This window comes from Aethalodelphis obliquidens, unplaced genomic scaffold (assembly GCF_003676395.1).
Source record: "Aethalodelphis obliquidens isolate GAN/ISIS:26980383/991018 unplaced genomic scaffold, ASM367639v1 scaffold2, whole genome shotgun sequence".
Taxonomy (NCBI): Eukaryota; Metazoa; Chordata; class Mammalia; order Artiodactyla; family Delphinidae; genus Aethalodelphis; species Aethalodelphis obliquidens.
In genome coordinates, this window is record NW_020837946.1 from 90,268,171 (window position 1) to 90,285,570 (window position 17,400).

The 17,400-nt window shown below is 37.5% G+C and overlaps 1 protein-coding gene across 1 annotated transcript in view; it reads left to right on the forward strand.

Moving 5' to 3' along the window:
- The window catches only part of NXPH2 (neurexophilin 2), a 107,728-nt gene extending 99,619 nt beyond the window's left edge, over window positions 1-8,109 (forward strand). The window contains exon 2 of the mRNA XM_027115540.1: window positions 6,850-8,109. Coding sequence (XP_026971341.1) covers window positions 6,850-7,593 — 744 coding nt within the window. The 3' untranslated portion in view covers window positions 7,594-8,109. The remainder of the gene's footprint in view (window positions 1-6,849) is intronic.
- The last annotated feature ends 9,291 nt before the right edge of the window (window positions 8,110-17,400 follow it).

A 17,400-nucleotide genomic window follows, 5' to 3' on the forward strand; every position in this document is an offset into this window, starting at 1 on the left:
CTAGAACCCAAAAAATAACTATTGTTACCTTCAACAGCTCTTAGGAGGTTTAAGGCTGAAACACAAAATCCGCTAAGGTTGCCACCCCCAAGCACAAGACCTCCAAGTAAGGAATTTAGCACTGACTGAAACTTGGAGCCTGTTTATTGTTAAAAGAAATGGACATGTACTTTAAATTATAAGATAAATAAGGTCTGAGCATCTAACGTATAGCATGGTGACTGTAATTGATAATACTGTATTGTATAATTGAAATTTACTAAGAACCCTATCTTAAGGATTCTCACCCAAAAAAAGAAAAGAAAAAAGGTAGCTATGTGAAGGGATGGATGTGATACTTAAATTACTTGATGGTAGGAATCCTCTCACAATGTAAGCATATATGAAATCATCGTGTTGTACAGTTTATATATATTACTATTTCATTTGTCAATTATACCTCAATAAAGTTGGAAAAGAAAATAAAAAATGAGTGTTTCACTAGGAAAAATATAACTGTTGTCTTACATTGTGGTAAAGGGTTATAAATTGAAATGCTTGAGAGTTCCTGACATTTAAAAAAAATCAATCCTAAACCAAGTGCCGCTGAATTAAATGTAAATTAAACTAAGCTTATAATAACAAAAATGTACAAGCCTTGTGAAAATTCTGAAAGCAAAACTTAAAAAAAAAAACTTCCCTACTTAAGCCAGAGATTAACATCAACAGTGATTAAGTCACGCTGCTAGCATGTACCCTTGAGATGAAGTAATGAAAACGGCACCTTCTGTATTCTTCCTCCCCAAGGCCCAGTCTAATCATGAGAAAAACATCAGACAAACTCTAATTGAAAGGCATTCTACAGAATGCCTAACCAGTGCTCTCTGAAACATTCAAGGTCATCAAAAACAAGGAACGACCAAGAAATGGTCACAGCCAAGACAAGCCTCAAAATTCATGATGACCAAATGTCATGTGGGACCCTAGATGGCATCCTGGAGCAGCTAAAGGACATTAAGGAAAAACTAAGGAAATCTGAATAAAGTATGGACTTTAGTTAGTAATAACGTATAAGCATTGGATCATTAGTTGTGACAAGTGTAATATGTAAGATGTTAACAATATAGGAAACTGGGTACAGGGTATTTGGTAACTCTTTGTACCACACAACTTTTCTGTAAACTAAAACTATTCTAAAATAAAATGTTTATTGAAAAATACATAACAAATACAGTTGAAAAAAAAGATCTTCTGGTATAGTATTTGCAAAGGGAGATGCTTTTTAGTTTATAAATTATTTCCATAATTCGTGACAGTTCTCACATCTGCTACTATAAAATTCATTGCACCCTCTCTGCCTCTTGGAAAAAAATGCATTTAATTATCAGTGAAATTCAACTCCAGCCTGTTATGATGAATGATTTGAACCTGTCAGCTCCTTTTCCCCCCTAAAAACAAAAGAACTGAAATGAAATACAGTCTTCTTCCTCTATTTCCTTCCTTCCACCTGCTTCATTTAATTGATGAGGGTTTGAGGTTTTATTAATCTTTTTGAGCTCCTCTCTAAGATGCAGAAAAAGCTAATATGATATCATTGTATCTAGCTAATGTGTGTGCTTTGTGAAATTGATACACCCTGCCAAGACATAAATTACTTAAGCTTTGATAAATGTGTTGAAATCAGGGAATGTTCAAACAGATAAAACACAGCAATTCCTCTTTTTCTCCCTTTTTTAAACTCCATTTTGTGCATGCCGTTAAACGTTTTTGCATTATTATTGTAATATGGTGGGACAAAAGATAGCAGTGATACTGATATTAGCATAGGAAGCCCCAGCAAGTACAAAAGTAATGGGGGATACAGCCTTGTGTTTTGCAGATAACATCTAACAACCTTGCCTTGGACAGAGTGGTTTGCCCACAGGCTCAGAACCACCTACGGTCCTCTCCCAGCAGGCTGTATCACCGAAATTGTCTATATAGGAATGAGGGCACCTGCCAGACACATTGTACCTTCAGATCCTTTGCTGACTCATTTCGTAGGTTGGAATAAAAGATCCACAAACACATTTTGTTGGCAAAAAGAGCTCACCTGTCCCTGTGATATGGGTATGACTCAGACGTCAGCGAGACTGGAAACACGAGGCAGCATTTGATTGATGCTCTGGGGTTGAGAAGGTCAATTTCTACTCGTTAATGTATCATACGGCACTGAACAAGTTGCTTGATTAACCACTAATCAGTTTCCTGGAGACCGGAGAATCCATATAATCCTTTGAAAACAATTCTTGGATAGGAGGCATGGGACTGCACTTTGGACCACGCAAGAGCCAGCAGTCACTGAACGCCTTTTGCAAGAGATTGAGCTCAGTAATTTCTACCCATTCTTTTTCTCTTTTTTTTTGGCTGCGTCAGGTCTTAGTTGCAGCACGTGGGATCTTTGTTGAGGCCTGCAGAATCTTTCCTTGCAGCACGGGCTCTGTAGTTTGCGGCACGCGGGCTCTCTCATTGAGGCATGCAAGCTCAGTAGTTGTGGCACGAGGGCTTAGTTAGTTGCCCCGCATCATGTGGGATCCTAGTTCCCCAACCAGGGATAGAATCTGCATCCCCTGCAGCGGAAGGCAGATTCTTTACCACTGGACCACCAGGGAAGTCTCCATCCATTCTTTTATTTAGTCCTTACAATGAACTGGTAAAGGACATGAAGGTGAGAAAATTGGGGCTCACATCAAGTACTTCAAGCTAAGGGGGTGATGAGGTCATCAGGCACCACACCCTATGCTTTTTCCACCATGCTGCTTTCATATTGGGAGTTTATGGATGAGTGCAGGCAGGGTTGTGGTTGATCCAAACCCCAGTCATCCCTGGTTAGGTCTTTTGAGGTGAAGCGTGAGCCCTGGGGACTTTGGTCTCACAACTGTCTTTGTAGACCTGTTTAGGAGAGGGTGCCCTCTCAGCAGTAATGCATGCCTTTAAGAATATGTTCCAGGGAGAAGGCTGAACAAGTTACACCAAAGGGAGAGGAAGTTGGGAGAGGAGGTACAATTGTTGGCTTTTTAAGACAACTAGAAATATACTTACCCTTTTAATTATACTCTTCTACCAATACATCATCATCCAATAGTTTTTTTAAATTTGGGTTTAGATTTGGAAATCAGTACTTGTAAGAACCGTCCATGCATTTTAGAGTAAAAAACAGATGAAGTTATACACAGCTTTTCTCACCTTGTTTAATGTTATCAAAGCAAATGACAAATGTGATGGTCTAGGGCAAAGCAAAAAAACTAAAAGATACATCCATCTACTTTTTTTGTCTAAGGAACTGTCAGTGACTGTTTTTCATTGGAACAGAGAACAATTATAGATCTGTGCTTAATAGTTAAATTTGATTATTTTTATATAGGCCAACCTTAAAATCAAGGGCTCCTTGAGCAGGTTTGAACCTGAAGAGTATTATGTTAGAATATATTTTTTAGGAATCAAATTTCATTTTAAATTCTCATCTGGAGAATCTTTTCTGAAGAATTGAAGAGCCTTTCTAAAAGCAAATAATCATATCTAATGTATCTGTTTAATAAGCTTAGGTTTGTTTTTTTTTTTACACTCATATTTCTTTAGGATGAGTCACATATGTTTGGGTCAAGTTGCTACACCATGTTACTACAAAGAAAATCTTCGGGTTTTTTAAAAGTCAATAAATGACTTTTTGAGTAATTATTATTGACTAATCTCAGAACCATCACATCAGAAGTCCAAAGGATAAGAGAAGGATCTCATAATGTCTGTCTCATAACGGGGCCCATCATGTATTCTAAAATACGCTAATACTAGTTAACCTGAGACTCTACATGATTGAAGACTTCCTGTTGAACAATGGGTTCAATGTTGGTAGGTTTTCAATAACAGAAAAGGAAGGAGAAAAATAAGGCAAAGGACTAAATCAAGAAAAATGATCCAGGCAGAAAAAACTCAGGAAAATGTGTAATGTAAAACAAACATTTTAAGAAAAAAAAAGAGCATGTTTCTCCTGGTAGTGAAGAGTGTTGTCATACTTGTAAGTGAAAAAATATTTTTGAACGGAAAATGGATCTTAATTCTGCTAATAAAGTATTCATCAGGAGCATGGTGTGTAAAAGTAAGAATTAAGATGTGGGGGGGTTTTTTGAAAAAGCAAGCTAAAGGGAAATTTACCCTATAAAGAGAGAAAGAAAGGCAGGAGCGAGGGAAGAAGTGAGGAAGTTGTACAAATAGGGGAGTTGAGATCAGGAAGTAAAGGAGAAGCTTGAGTACCAGTGATTCTCAGGAACGGTAGTTGTGACTGTCAGCAATGACCAAGCAAGGCACCTCTCGTGAAATACTGGAAACAGGCAAAACAATAGATAATAGACAGCAAGAATCATAATCAGAGAGAAGAGAAATTGGACCTTGATCAGCAAGGGGTTTCTTATCTGCCCATGTGTCCTTGAATGTCTCCCTGGAGAGAGAACAGGACAAGTCACTTGGACCAGGTTGCATCAGTTCCCAGGAAACTCAAGTCATATCTGGAGCCTGTACTGACCTTCATGAGCTGTACGACCAGTTGATCTGAATGAGGTTTTGTGCACATTATAATTAAGAGTGTTCAAAGACAGAAAGCTAGTTACAGTATCAGAAATACCCAGAGTATTTTGAGCCAGAAATCCTGAGCAATGATACCTCTTTTCCTGGTGAATATGCCAGCCCTTTAACGCCAGGAGAGAGAAAGAAGCATCAACTCAGGATGTGTAAGCCCCTAAGAAGAGGTAGTACGGATTTAGGTTTCCAAAACAGTAAGAACATGCAGCATGCAGTTTGACAAACCTCCGTAATTTAAGTAAAGAGAAAAGAATTTCTAAAAATACCAGACCTGAGTGGGGGAAAGCCTTCGGGAAATTAATCAAAGGGACCAATACATTATTATGTGCTCCCTCCCCACCAAAGCAAAAAAAGGAAAAATCTACACATATATTTAAGTCCTTGGACTCCTCCTCTAAAGTGTTTGGGTACAAGCTATAGATGAAAACACTTCTCACAAAACTCTATTAGAACTTAAAACTTTTATGAATATATAAAATGTAACCTCATATTATTAAACTCTACCATGTAGTCAGGTGCAATATTAATAATTCAAGCTTTTTTTTTCAAAATTGTATTGAAAGCAATAATTTTTGTAACAATCTGAGACTGGTTTTACCAGGTGCTTTGCCAAGTTTGAAATGGTTGGGGAAACTACATAAACACAGCCCCACTTCTTTCTCATCCTTTTCATCTTGCTGACACTTTTCCAGAGAATCATTACCAGAGTGCTTTGTGCCATTCGAGATAAGAGGCTATCTGTGTTTCCACTAGAAACCTCTATTTTCCAGACTTTATAACTCATCCGTAAATATTCACTCCAGGCAACAGTTTCATATATTATGATTCTGTCCCTCAAAATTCATATTGACTTAGCTAAGTGATTTTTAGAAATCATGAGGACTCTTACACTACAAAAAGAATAATAAAAATCAAATGCAAATACAGTGCTATGTTTCAGTGGGTATGATTTGAGTCAAAATACTGTGGAATCCATAAAACACATGCACATGACTCTTTCCTGGCAATCCTGTCTTTCAGGGTATTATTCAGTTGTAACAAAATTTAATTTATCAACAGTAGGTCTATTAATTAATTCAAAATGTACATTTCCAATTTATTTCTGTTTCTATAAAGGCAGCTAGATTTGAAATTATATTTTTTCAACTAAAACTTTTGTAGAACTTCCTATTCACACTACTTTTCGTTACAGAATTTGAAGTCAAATTATATCAGAAGTTATGAAATTATATGACATAAGCTTTGAATACAATAATACCCTTAGTACCTGCAAAAATATTTTAAGAGTCTTATCAATATCTTATATTCAGGTGGTTTCTAGCTCCATGGTAGAAACCTCAGCATTCTAGAGTTGTTTTCTACCTGAAAAAAAAAGATCTTACAAATTTAATGTTTTTATGAAATAAGAGACCAAAATATACTATTTCCCCCAGTCTGGGAAGATAGAATTGTAAAGATTAGGGAACAGAGACTAAAACCACATCAACGCATTAAAATGAAATACAATCAACCCTTGATATCCATGGGGGATCGGTTTCAGGATCCCCTTGGATACCAAAATCCAGGGATGTTTAAGTCCCTTACATAAAATAGTTTAGTATTTGCATGTAACCTATGCACCTCCTCCTGTGTATTTTAAATCATCTCTAGATTACTTATAATACCTAATACAATGTAAATAGTTGCATAGTTGCCAGAGTATGACAAATACAAGTTTTGCTTTTTGGAAATCTCTGGTTGGGGGCGGGCGAGTTGGAGGGGATTTTCATTTGTTTTTAACTTAATTCAGTGTTGGTCAAATCCACTGGATTCAGAACCTGCAGATACAAAGAGCCAACTGTACTCTCTTCTTGATCTCATCATTTCCGTTTTCGTACTCATGGATTTACATTGCTTGAATTAAATGGTCATCTTGTTACACTGTGGAGCCCAGCTGTGTGTGTGAAATGCTATTTAGCAGGAACTGAAATAAATTACAAGAATTAACCTGGTGGGGCTTCCCTGGTGGCACAGTGGTTGAGAGTCCGCCTGCCGATGCAGGGGACACGGGTTCCCACACGTGTGGGAAGATCCCACATGCCACGGAGCACCTAGGCCCGTGAGCCATGGCCGCTGAGCCTGCGGGTCCGGAGCCTGTGCTCCGCAACGAGAGAGGCCACAACAGTGAGATGCCCACGTACCGCAAAAAAAAAAAAAAAAAAAAAAGGCACTCAAAGCCTAACCTAAAGTGTGTTTCTCTTTCTTCTTTTCGAACAGCTATTTTGTGACAGTAAAAAGGTGGTGCATGCCACAGAAGGGCTGGATTGGGAAGACAAAGATGCTGCCGGGACACTGGTGGGAAACGTGGTACACTCAAGGATCATCAATCCTCTGCGTCTGTTTGTTAAACAGTCTCCAGTCCCCAAGCCCGGGCACTTGGCGTATGCGGACAGCTTGGAGAACTTTTGGGATTGGCTGGCCAATATCACGGAGGTTCAGGAGCCCTTGGCAAGAACTAAACGGAGGCCAATAGTGAAAACGGGAAAATTTAAGAAAATGTTTGGATGGGGCGACTTCCATTCCAACATTAAAACTGTTAAGCTCAACCTCCTTATCACGGGGAAGATCGTTGACCATGGAAATGGAACCTTCAGTGTTTATTTCCGACATAATTCCACAGGCCTGGGCAATGTTTCAGTGAGTTTGGTACCCCCCTCCAAAGTGGTGGAATTTGAAGTTTCCCCACAGTCTACCTTGGAGACCAAGGAATCCAAATCTTTCAATTGTCGCATTGAGTATGAAAAAACAGATCGGGCGAAGAAGACTGCCCTGTGCAACTTCGACCCGTCCAAGATCTGCTACCAGGAGCAGACTCAGAGCCACGTTTCCTGGTTGTGTTCCAAGCCCTTCAAGGTCATTTGCATCTACATTGCCTTTTACAGTGTTGATTATAAACTTGTGCAAAAGGTCTGTCCTGACTACAATTACCATAGTGAGACTCCATACTTATCTTCTGGCTGAATCTTTCTACAGCCAATAGAAAGGAAGGACAAATATATATTCAATTAGAATGACCAAGAACCAAGCCCAGCTCTTCGTGGTAAAGGATCCCTTTTGTTTCTGGCAGTGAACCTTCATTCCCTATAAGGTTTTCAAACTTAAAAGAAAAAGAAACATCTTTAAATGTGAATTGTGTTTGTTTCGATCATAAGTACCTGAATCTAAAGAGTAAAACTGTGTATGAAGCCATCGCTCTCACATAGGATGGCTAAGTCCTCCAGGTATTGTTGTTTCTCTAAGAGCCGATGGTAGCAACATGTAACAGGAAAGAACCGAATCATGCATGTGATAAACATTGCTCTTGAAGTGAGCCTGCCTTTGAAGTGTGTTTTGGAAGATTACCTTAAAAATAGCAGACGCAGTAAAGCAACTGAAAAGATTGTATTGGGTAGATGAATCGCATTTCTGACACGGAATTCTTTTTTTATTGCTGTCTTTTCTCCCACATCTGTGCTGTCACTGATATGAGAGATGAAGGGGTAAAATTTGTTTCAAAACTCATGTGTGCAGGTACAGTGCCACAGTGATTGAGTGGAGTGGGATTTAAACACTTAGCCCTGGTTTGGTCACCAGCCTCAGGATTCTCATGCAAGTAGTAACATTAGTGTATTAAGAAAGCAAATCTGGATATATTGTAAGTCAGTTCAACAATAATGATGATCAGGATGTTTTTAGATTGTTTCGTCAAATTCAGTGCTGTGAGGTGGTCAACAATATCATAAATCTGTATTCACCCTTTAACCTCATTCTATTCATTTGGTAGTATGATTTTTATATACAGGTGTAGAACAACTCTTGAATTGAGAGCAAGTGATTGTTTCCTAGGCTAGAATGGGAAAGAAATTGGAATTGGAAGGAGGAAATTCTGGGATGATCTATTCATTATTTCTAGCCTCTTAGATTAAGTTCTCCTTGCATTTAATTATTTACATGAGGGATCAAATTGTGGAAATAAAGAGTATATTTAAACATTGCTAATTATTATTAAGTGTTAATAACCAAGATGCATGATTCATCAGTCTTTTGAGATGACTTCCTAATAATGTTGCTTCACAACCCTGTCCTCCTCATCTTCTCTGAGGGGTCAACGGTCATCCTGTGTCATAGAACTGGATGGTCTTTGAATTAGCACAGAAGGACAGTCTGGCTGACCAGTACAAAGGTTTCTAGAACCTGTAAGACTCATGGAATGGTTACTCTTTTTTACGATAGACGTTAACTTTTTTCCCCCTTCTTACCTGAAAAATATCAGTTAAAGTAAAACATTAAATTGAGGACTAAAGGAAGACCAGTCCTAACCAACAAAAATGCTCTTACTACATTGTTCAAAAAGCCAGCAGCACTCATCTCTATTTTGCATCTCCATTCCTTTCCTTTTCTTGGTGATATCTGCACAGTGTTTGGTTTTTGTCTTTTGTAAAAATTGTACTAGACTTAGTGTGTGGTAGTACAGGCTTGAAATTTTTGCTCTGAGTTCATCGGGCGCTTTTGTAATTTTGTGGTTGGTGTGAAATATTTTGAGACATCTTTTTATTTTCACGTAGAAACAAGATTAAAATACTATTTATTGTAAAATATGTGGGAACCATCTATGTATATAAACTTAGAATTTTCTGTGTACAGAGAAAGTATGTGTACACATTTCTATGTAAATAAAAAGAATTTGCTAAATCTGTCACATGGTTTCAGGGTTGTTGTTGTTTTTTAAGACTGTTCTTGTTTCTTTTCCTCACAGTGGTTTAATGTGTGTGCTCGTGCATGTGTGTGTGTGTGTGTGTGTGTGTGTGTGTGTTTTATCAACTGAGCATTAAGATTTTCCATATGTTCATATTAAACAGAACAGCTGGGCTATGGATATTTTAAAGTGGAGTAAAAGAATAACTCATATAAACCACTTGACACATAGCTTGGCATCTAGTAAGAATTCTGTAAGTGTGAGCTGCCATTATGATTATTATAATTATTATTACAAATGAAATGTGATTTAAAACTATCTGATGTTCAAAAGTTGAGTGGTATAAACATTATATGCATGCCAAAAAAAAAGCTAAATCAGTCTACACAATTCTTAGATTTTAGCAGGATCTGTGGAATTAAAAAAAAAGAAAGAAAGAAAGTTCCCCAGGCATATTTTTTAATTGGCATAGAAAATATGCCACATATATTTTTTAGTCATAATTTCATTTCAAAGCCTACATCATTGCCATTAATGGTACTTGGCACAATACAAATCAGATCCCATTTAAACATGCAAATGCACACATTTCCACAAAACCATTTTTGCCTTTTAGTACTTCAATTGAGGAAAGGGACATTCATGTAAGCTAATTTTATACCCAATCACAAATTGTTCAAAATGTAAAGGAGAAGTCCCTTTTAAAAACGAAAATCAAACTGATAGATGAACACCTGAAAACAATAAAATGTGTGTCAATTATGCCTCAATAAAAAAATTAATTTAAAAAATAAAGCACTAGCAGAAATTTAATCTTCAAGGAGGTGTTAGTTATCTTCTCAGGATCTCTCTAGGCCAGCTGTTTACGAGAAAGCAAACGAGTTTGAAGACCTTTTCACCCCTCAGCAGAAACAATCTTGTTACTCATCACCACACAGAATCAGAAAAGAGGTCATGTTTCCATGACTCTGGACAATGTGATCATATCAGCTACAGGGTCTGTAAAATCTGGGGAAGGGAAATAAGAGGAAAAAACCTGTGGACACCATGTAGCACAGCATAATCAGTAAAAAGGAAACAATTTTCTTTCTTCCTACTGCTTGGTACTTGGAATTTCAACACACTCTCATGATCTAGAATAACAGAGCAAGAGTGAGTATGGTTCTCTGGCGTGGGTACTCATAAGAGAACCTGATTCATATCAAATTATATTTTTTAATCTGTATTCTGCAACACTGTGCTTTATATGACGCAGATGCTACATGACCCACAATTGCTGCACCTTAAACATTCCACAATTGGCTAATTCTTTCTCCATTCAAGACATGGTTCTGCTGAGTAGGAGCTGCCATTAAGTGCAGTTGGTACATCAGCAGTACTACCTGTAAGCTTGTTAGAAATACAGAATCTCAGGTCCTACCTCGGACACCCAATTGGAGTTTTCACTTTAACAAGATACCCGTGTGACTTGTATTGACATTAAAGACTGAGAAGTACTTCCTTAGAAATTCTGATTTAGTAAATGGAATTAGTAAATTAGGAATTAAGGATCTACATCTTAAATAAGAACCCTAGGTTGTGCTGGTTCCAATAGGCTTCTGACAATACTTTAAAAAAATGTTAAAGGAAACAGACCCTTTTAAAAATGAAAATTAAACTAACAGATTGATAACCAAATAAAGAAAGTAATCAAACCAACATGAACATATAGAAGAGTAATATTTCAAAGAGATTACAGCCTATACTATCTTCTGGTTCATCCCTCTCATTTGACAGACAAGTAAAACCAAGACCCCATCAGAGTCAAGGACATGTCCAGTTGGTACGTGACAAAGCCAACTGAAATGCAGGTCTCCTGACTCCTCTTCCCAGGTCTTGTGTTACAGAAGAAAGGTAAATTGAAGCAGATATTCAAAACAAAACAAAAATAATTGGGGCGAGGTTATTACAAGATGTGATCCAGAAGCCAAAATTGAACATGAAAATGGCTGGAAATGCTCTCTTTCCAAAATCCTCAGGATAGTGATTTCTCTAAGAACACAAAATTTTTTAAAGCTAAAACTCTGGAAAAATGAAGTCAGAATAAAACCATTATGTCCAAAGATGAGAGTCCTGGGATGTATTAGAGGTATGACTGGCTAAGAGTTAACAGCAGTTACTACATTCGACAGAATTTTCAACTGATTTTAACACCTGAGAATACATTTTCATAGAAATGGGTAAATTGTGTGAAATGCCTTAATTACCCAAGGGTCCAATTTTACTTCATAAAATAGAGGATGGAGTCATGCATTTTTACTTGCAGTAAAACTATCGTTAACCCCAAGTTAATTAATCAGAACATTCAATGAATGGAAATTTCATGTCTCCAACTGTCAGTGACAAATCACAGGCAAAGAAGCTCTTACTACAGATTTTTTTTCTTCATAAAAATCTTGTAAAAAATATTCAAGGGTCATTTCATATTTACCTCATGTCCTACCCCATAACGCGAGGTCTGGAACCCTGGGAATGTATCCCGTTCTGCTTCACTGGTCGTCTTCCCTTCTCATCATGCTGCTCAGCTTCCCCATAAATAGCCCATAATCTCTTCTCAGAAAGAATGAGTTAACTGTGTCCGCTACAGCACTGGGCAAAGTGTCTGGTATGTAGTAGGTACTTAGTCAAGATCTGTCACTCGATTTTCTTAAAATCTCCAGCGAAAAAACAGTGATTATTCAAGACCCCCACTACCCACCTGAGTTACCTCATTTCCAACATGAAGACCTTGCTCCAGCTGAATGCGATACCTGTTGAATGCTAGCTCCCAGAACCACAGAAGCTTAAAAGATGGGAACACTCTAGAATAGGTTTTCTTTATCAGATAAAGAATTGGTGACCTGATGAGGTTCAACAGCCTTTTTTTTTTTAGCTATTTTTATTGTTCTTCCTGCCTGGATAAAGCCATTCTTTCTCTTCTTTATTCCTCCGAATCACTGATTTTCCATATTTGTGATAGAGACTGTCAGCTGTCCACCAGGACGGGGCCTTCTCCTCCTCGCATTGCAGTGGAAGGGTCAAGGGTATTGCTGGACCACTAGACCGCATGACCCTGCCTCTCCTGCAGTGAGGTATGGCCTGGTTGCTGAGCTACAGCTAGTATAATGTGAGAGGAAGACATGTGTAGACTTACCGTAAAAGCACATTCAGGCTTGCCAATGCTCTTTTCCCTTTGGCTGTCTCAGATAGGTGACCTAAAGGACCTGAGATGCTGCCTAGAAAGGGGGGGCAAAACAACTGTCCATCTGAATGTCTTTCCAACCATGGAAGATAGCCACCCAGCTAACTAAAAGCCCACCCTGGATGGCTACAGAACAAATAAACATGTATATTATTCTTTAAGCCACTGAATTATTGGGATGGATTTGTTACTGCACCTTAGCATGAGCTTAACTAATACAAATATTGCAAAAGATCTTCTCTATGTGCTCTAACCCACTATAATCTCTATGTGAATTATTTCAATCTATGTTAGGCATTGCAGTAATAATTTCATACACACAACTTTTAGCTTGTGTTATTATTTATACTTCATGTGCTCTGTCATCCAATTCACCAAAGCCAGAGATCACATTTTCCACTTTTTTGGGATATCCTACAATGCCCAGATAAAACTATTGCCCTTTTTTTTTTTTTTAACATCTTTATTGGAGTAAAATTGCTTTACAATGATGTGTTAGTTTCTGCTGTATAACAAAGTGAACCAGCTATACATATATCCCCATATCTCCTCCCTCTTGAGTGTCCCTCCCACCCTCCCTATCACACCCCTCTAGGTGTACAAAAAGCACTGAGCTGATCTCCCTGTGCTATGCGGCTGCTTCCCACTAGCTATCTATTTTACATTTGGTATATATATATATGTACATGCCACTCTCTCACTTCGTCCCAGCTTACCCTTCCCCCTCCCCATGTCCTCAAGTCCATTCTCTAAGTCTGCCTTTTTATTCCTGTCCTGCCCCTAGGTTCTTCAGAACCTTTTTTCTTTCTTTTTTTTGGTTTCCATATATGTGTGTTAGCATACAGTATTTGTTTTTCTCCTTCTGACTTACTTCACTCTGTATGACGTCTCTAGGTCCATCCACCTCACTACAAATAACTCAATTTCATTTCTTTCTATGGCTGACTAATATTCCATTGTATATATGTGCCACATCTTCTTTATCCATTCATCTGCCGATGGACACTTTAGTTTGCTTCCATGTCCTGGCTATTGTAAATAAAGCTGCAATGAACACTGAGGTACATGACTCTTTTCAAATTATGGTTTTCTCAGGGTATATGCCCAGTAGTGGGATTGCTGGGTCGTATGGTAGTTCTATTTTTAGTTTTTTTTGTTTTTTTTAACATATTTATTAGAGTATAATTGATTTACAATGGTGTATTAGTTTCTGCTGTATAACAAAGTGAATCAGCTATACATATACATATATCCCCATATCTCCTCCCTGTTGTGTCTCCCTCCCACCCTCCCTATCCCACTCCCTAGGTGGTCAAAAAGCACCGAGCTAATCTCCCTGTAATATGCAGCTGCTTCCCACTAGCTATCTATTTTACATTTGGTAGTGTATATATGTCCATGCCACTCTCTCACTTCGTCCGACCTTACCCTTCGCCTCACCATGTCCTCAAGTCCATTCTCTACGTCTGCATCTTTATTCCTGGCCTGTCCCTATGTTCTTCAGAACCATTTTTTTTTTCTTTAATTCCATATATATGTGTTAGCATACAGTATTTGTTTTTCTCTTTCTGACTTACTTCACTCTGTATGACAGACTCTAGGTCCATCCACCTCACTACAAATAACTCAATTTCATTTCTTTTTATGGTTGAGTAATATTCCATTGTATATATGTGCCACATCTTCTTTATCCATTCTTCTGTCGATGGACACTTAGATTGCTTCCATGTCCTGGCTATTGTAAATAGAGCTGCCATGAACATTGTGGTACATGACTCTTTGAATTATGATTTTCTCAGAGTATATGCCCAGTAGTGGGATTGCTGGGTCGTATGATAGTTCTATTTTTAGTTTTTTAAGGAACCTCTATATTGTTCTCCATAGTGGCTGTATCAGTTTACATTCCCACCAACAGTGCAAGAGGGTACCATTTTCTCCACACCCTCTTCAGCATTTATTGTTTCTAGATTTTTTGATGATGGCCATTCTGACTGGTGTGAGGTGATACATCATTATACTTTTGATTTGCATTTCTCTAATGATTAGTGATGCTGAGCATCCTTTCATGTGTTTGTTGACTATCTGTATATCGTCTTTGGAGAAATGTATATTTCAGTCTTCGGCCCATTTTTAGATTGGGTTGTTTGTTGTTTTTTTTTTGATATTGAGCTACATGAGCTGCTTGTATATTTTGGAGATTAGTCCTTTGTCAGTTGCTTCATTTCCAAATATTTTCTCCCATTCGAGGGTTGTATTTTCACCTTGTTTATGGTTTCCTTTGCTGTGCAAAAGCTTTTAAGTTTCATTAGGTCCCATTTGTTTATTTTTGTTTTTATTTCCATTTCTCTAGGAGGTGGGTCAAAAAGGATATCGCTGTGATTTATGTCATAGAGTGTTCCACCTATGTTTTCCTCTAAGAGTTTTATAGTGTCTGGCTTACCTTTAGGTCTTTAATCCATTTTGAGTTTATTTTTTGTGCGTGGTGTTAGGGAGTGTTCTAATTTCATTTTTTTACATGTAACTGTCCAGTTTTCCCAGCACCACTTATTGAAGAGGCTGTCTTTTCTCCATTGTATATTCTTGCCTCCTTTATCCAAGACAAGGTGACCATACGTGTGTGGGTTTATCTCTGGGCTTTCTATCTTATTCCATTGATATATATTTCTGTTTATGGGCCAGTACCATACTGTCTTGATTACTGTAACTTTGTAGTATAGTCTGAGGTCAGGAAGCCTGATTCCTCCAGCTCCGTTTTTCTTTCTCAAGATTGCTTTGGCTATTCGGGGTCTTTTGTGTTTCCATACAAATTGTGAACTTTTTTGTTCTAGTTCTGTGAACAATGGCATTGGTAGTTTGATAGGGATTGCATTGAATCTGTAAATTGCTTTGAATGACTGTAGTCATTTTCACATTGTTGATTCTTCCAGTACAAGAAATTGTTATACCTCTCCATCTGTTTCTATCATCTGTAATTTCTTTCATCAGTGTCTTATAGTTTTCTGCATACAGGTCCTTTGTCTCCTTAGGTAGGTTTATTCCTAGGTATTTTATTCTTTTTGTTGCAATGGTAAATGGGAGTGTTTCTTTAATTTCTCTTTCAGATTTTTCATCATTAGTGTGTAGGAATGCAAGAGACTTCTGTGCATTAATTTTGTGTCCTGGTACTTTACCAAATTCATTCATGACCTCCAGTAGTTTTCTGGTGGCATCATTAGGATTCTCTATGTATAGTATCATGTCATCTGCAAACAGTGACAGTTTTACTTCTTCTTTCCCAATTTGGATTCCTTTTATTGCTTTTTCGTCTCTGACTGCTCTGGCTAAAACTTCCAAAACTATGTTGAATAAAAGTAGTGAGAGTGGGCGAACTTGTCTTGTTCCTGATCTTAGTGGAAATGGTTTCAGTTTTTCACTATTGAGAACGATGTTCCTGTGGGTTTGTCATATATGGCTTTTATGATGTTGAGGTAAATTCCCTCTATGCCTACCTTCTACAGAGTTTTTAAAATAAATGGGTGTTGAATTTTGTTGAAAGCTTTTTCCACATCTACTGAGATGATCATATGGTTTTCATCCTTCAGTTTGTTAATATGGTGTATCACATTGAATAATTTGCACATACTGAAGAATCCTTGCATTCCTGGGATAAACCCCACTTGATCATGGTGTATGATCCTTTTAATGTGCTGCTGGATTCTGTTTGCTAGTATTTTGTTGAGGATTTTTGCATCTATGTTCATCAGTGATACTGGCCTGTAGTTTTCTTTTTTTGTGACATCTTTGTCTAGTTTTGGTATCAGGATGATGGTGGCCACATAGAATGAGTGTGGGAGTGTTCCTCCCTCTGCTATATTTTGGAAGAGTTTGAGAAGGATAGATGTTAGCTCTTCTCTAAATGTTTGATAGAATTCGCCTGTGAAGCCCTCTGGTCCTGGGCTTTTGTTTGTTGGAAGATTTTTAATCACAGTTTCAATTTCAGTGCTTGTGATTGGTGTGTTTATATTTTCTATTACTTCCTGATTCGGTCTTGGAAGGTTGTGCTTTTCAAAGAATTTGTCCATTTCTTCCAGGTTGTCCATTTTATTGGCATATAGTTGCTTGTTGTGATCTCTCATAATCCTTTGTATTTCTGCAGGGTCAGTTGTTACTTCTCCTTTTTCATTGCTAATTCTATCGATGTGAGTCTTCTCCCTTTTTTTCTTGATTTGTCTAGCTAATGGTTTATCAATTTTGTTTACCTTCTCTAAGAACCGGCTCTTAGTTTATTGATTTTGCAATCGTTTCCTTCATTTCTTTCTAATTTATTTCTGATCTGGCCTTTATGATTTCTTTCCTTCTGCTAATTTTGGGGGTTTTTTTTTGTTCCTCTTTCCATAATTGCTTTAGGTGTAAGGTTAGGTTGTTTATTTGAGATGTTTCTTGTTTCTTGAGGTAGGATTCTATTGCTATAATCTTCCCTCTTAGAACTGATTTTGCTGCATCCCATAGGTTTTGGGTCAATGTGTTTTCATTGTCATTTGTCTCTAGGTATTTTTTTATTTCCTCTTTGATTTCTTCAGTGATCTCTTGGTTATTTAGTAGTGTATTGTTTAGACTCCATGTGTTTGTACTTTTTACAGATTTTTTTTCCTGTAATTGATATCTAGTCTCACAGCGTTGTGGTCAGAAAAAATACTTGATACAATTTCAATTTTCTTAAATTTACCAAGGCTTGCTTTGTGAACCAAGATAAGATCTCTCCTGGAGAATGTTCCATGAGCACTTGAGAAGAAAGTGTATTCTGTTATTTTTGGATGGTGTGTCCTATAAATATCAATTAAGTCCATCTTGTTTAATGTGTCATTTAAAGCTTGTGTTTCCTTATTTATTTTCA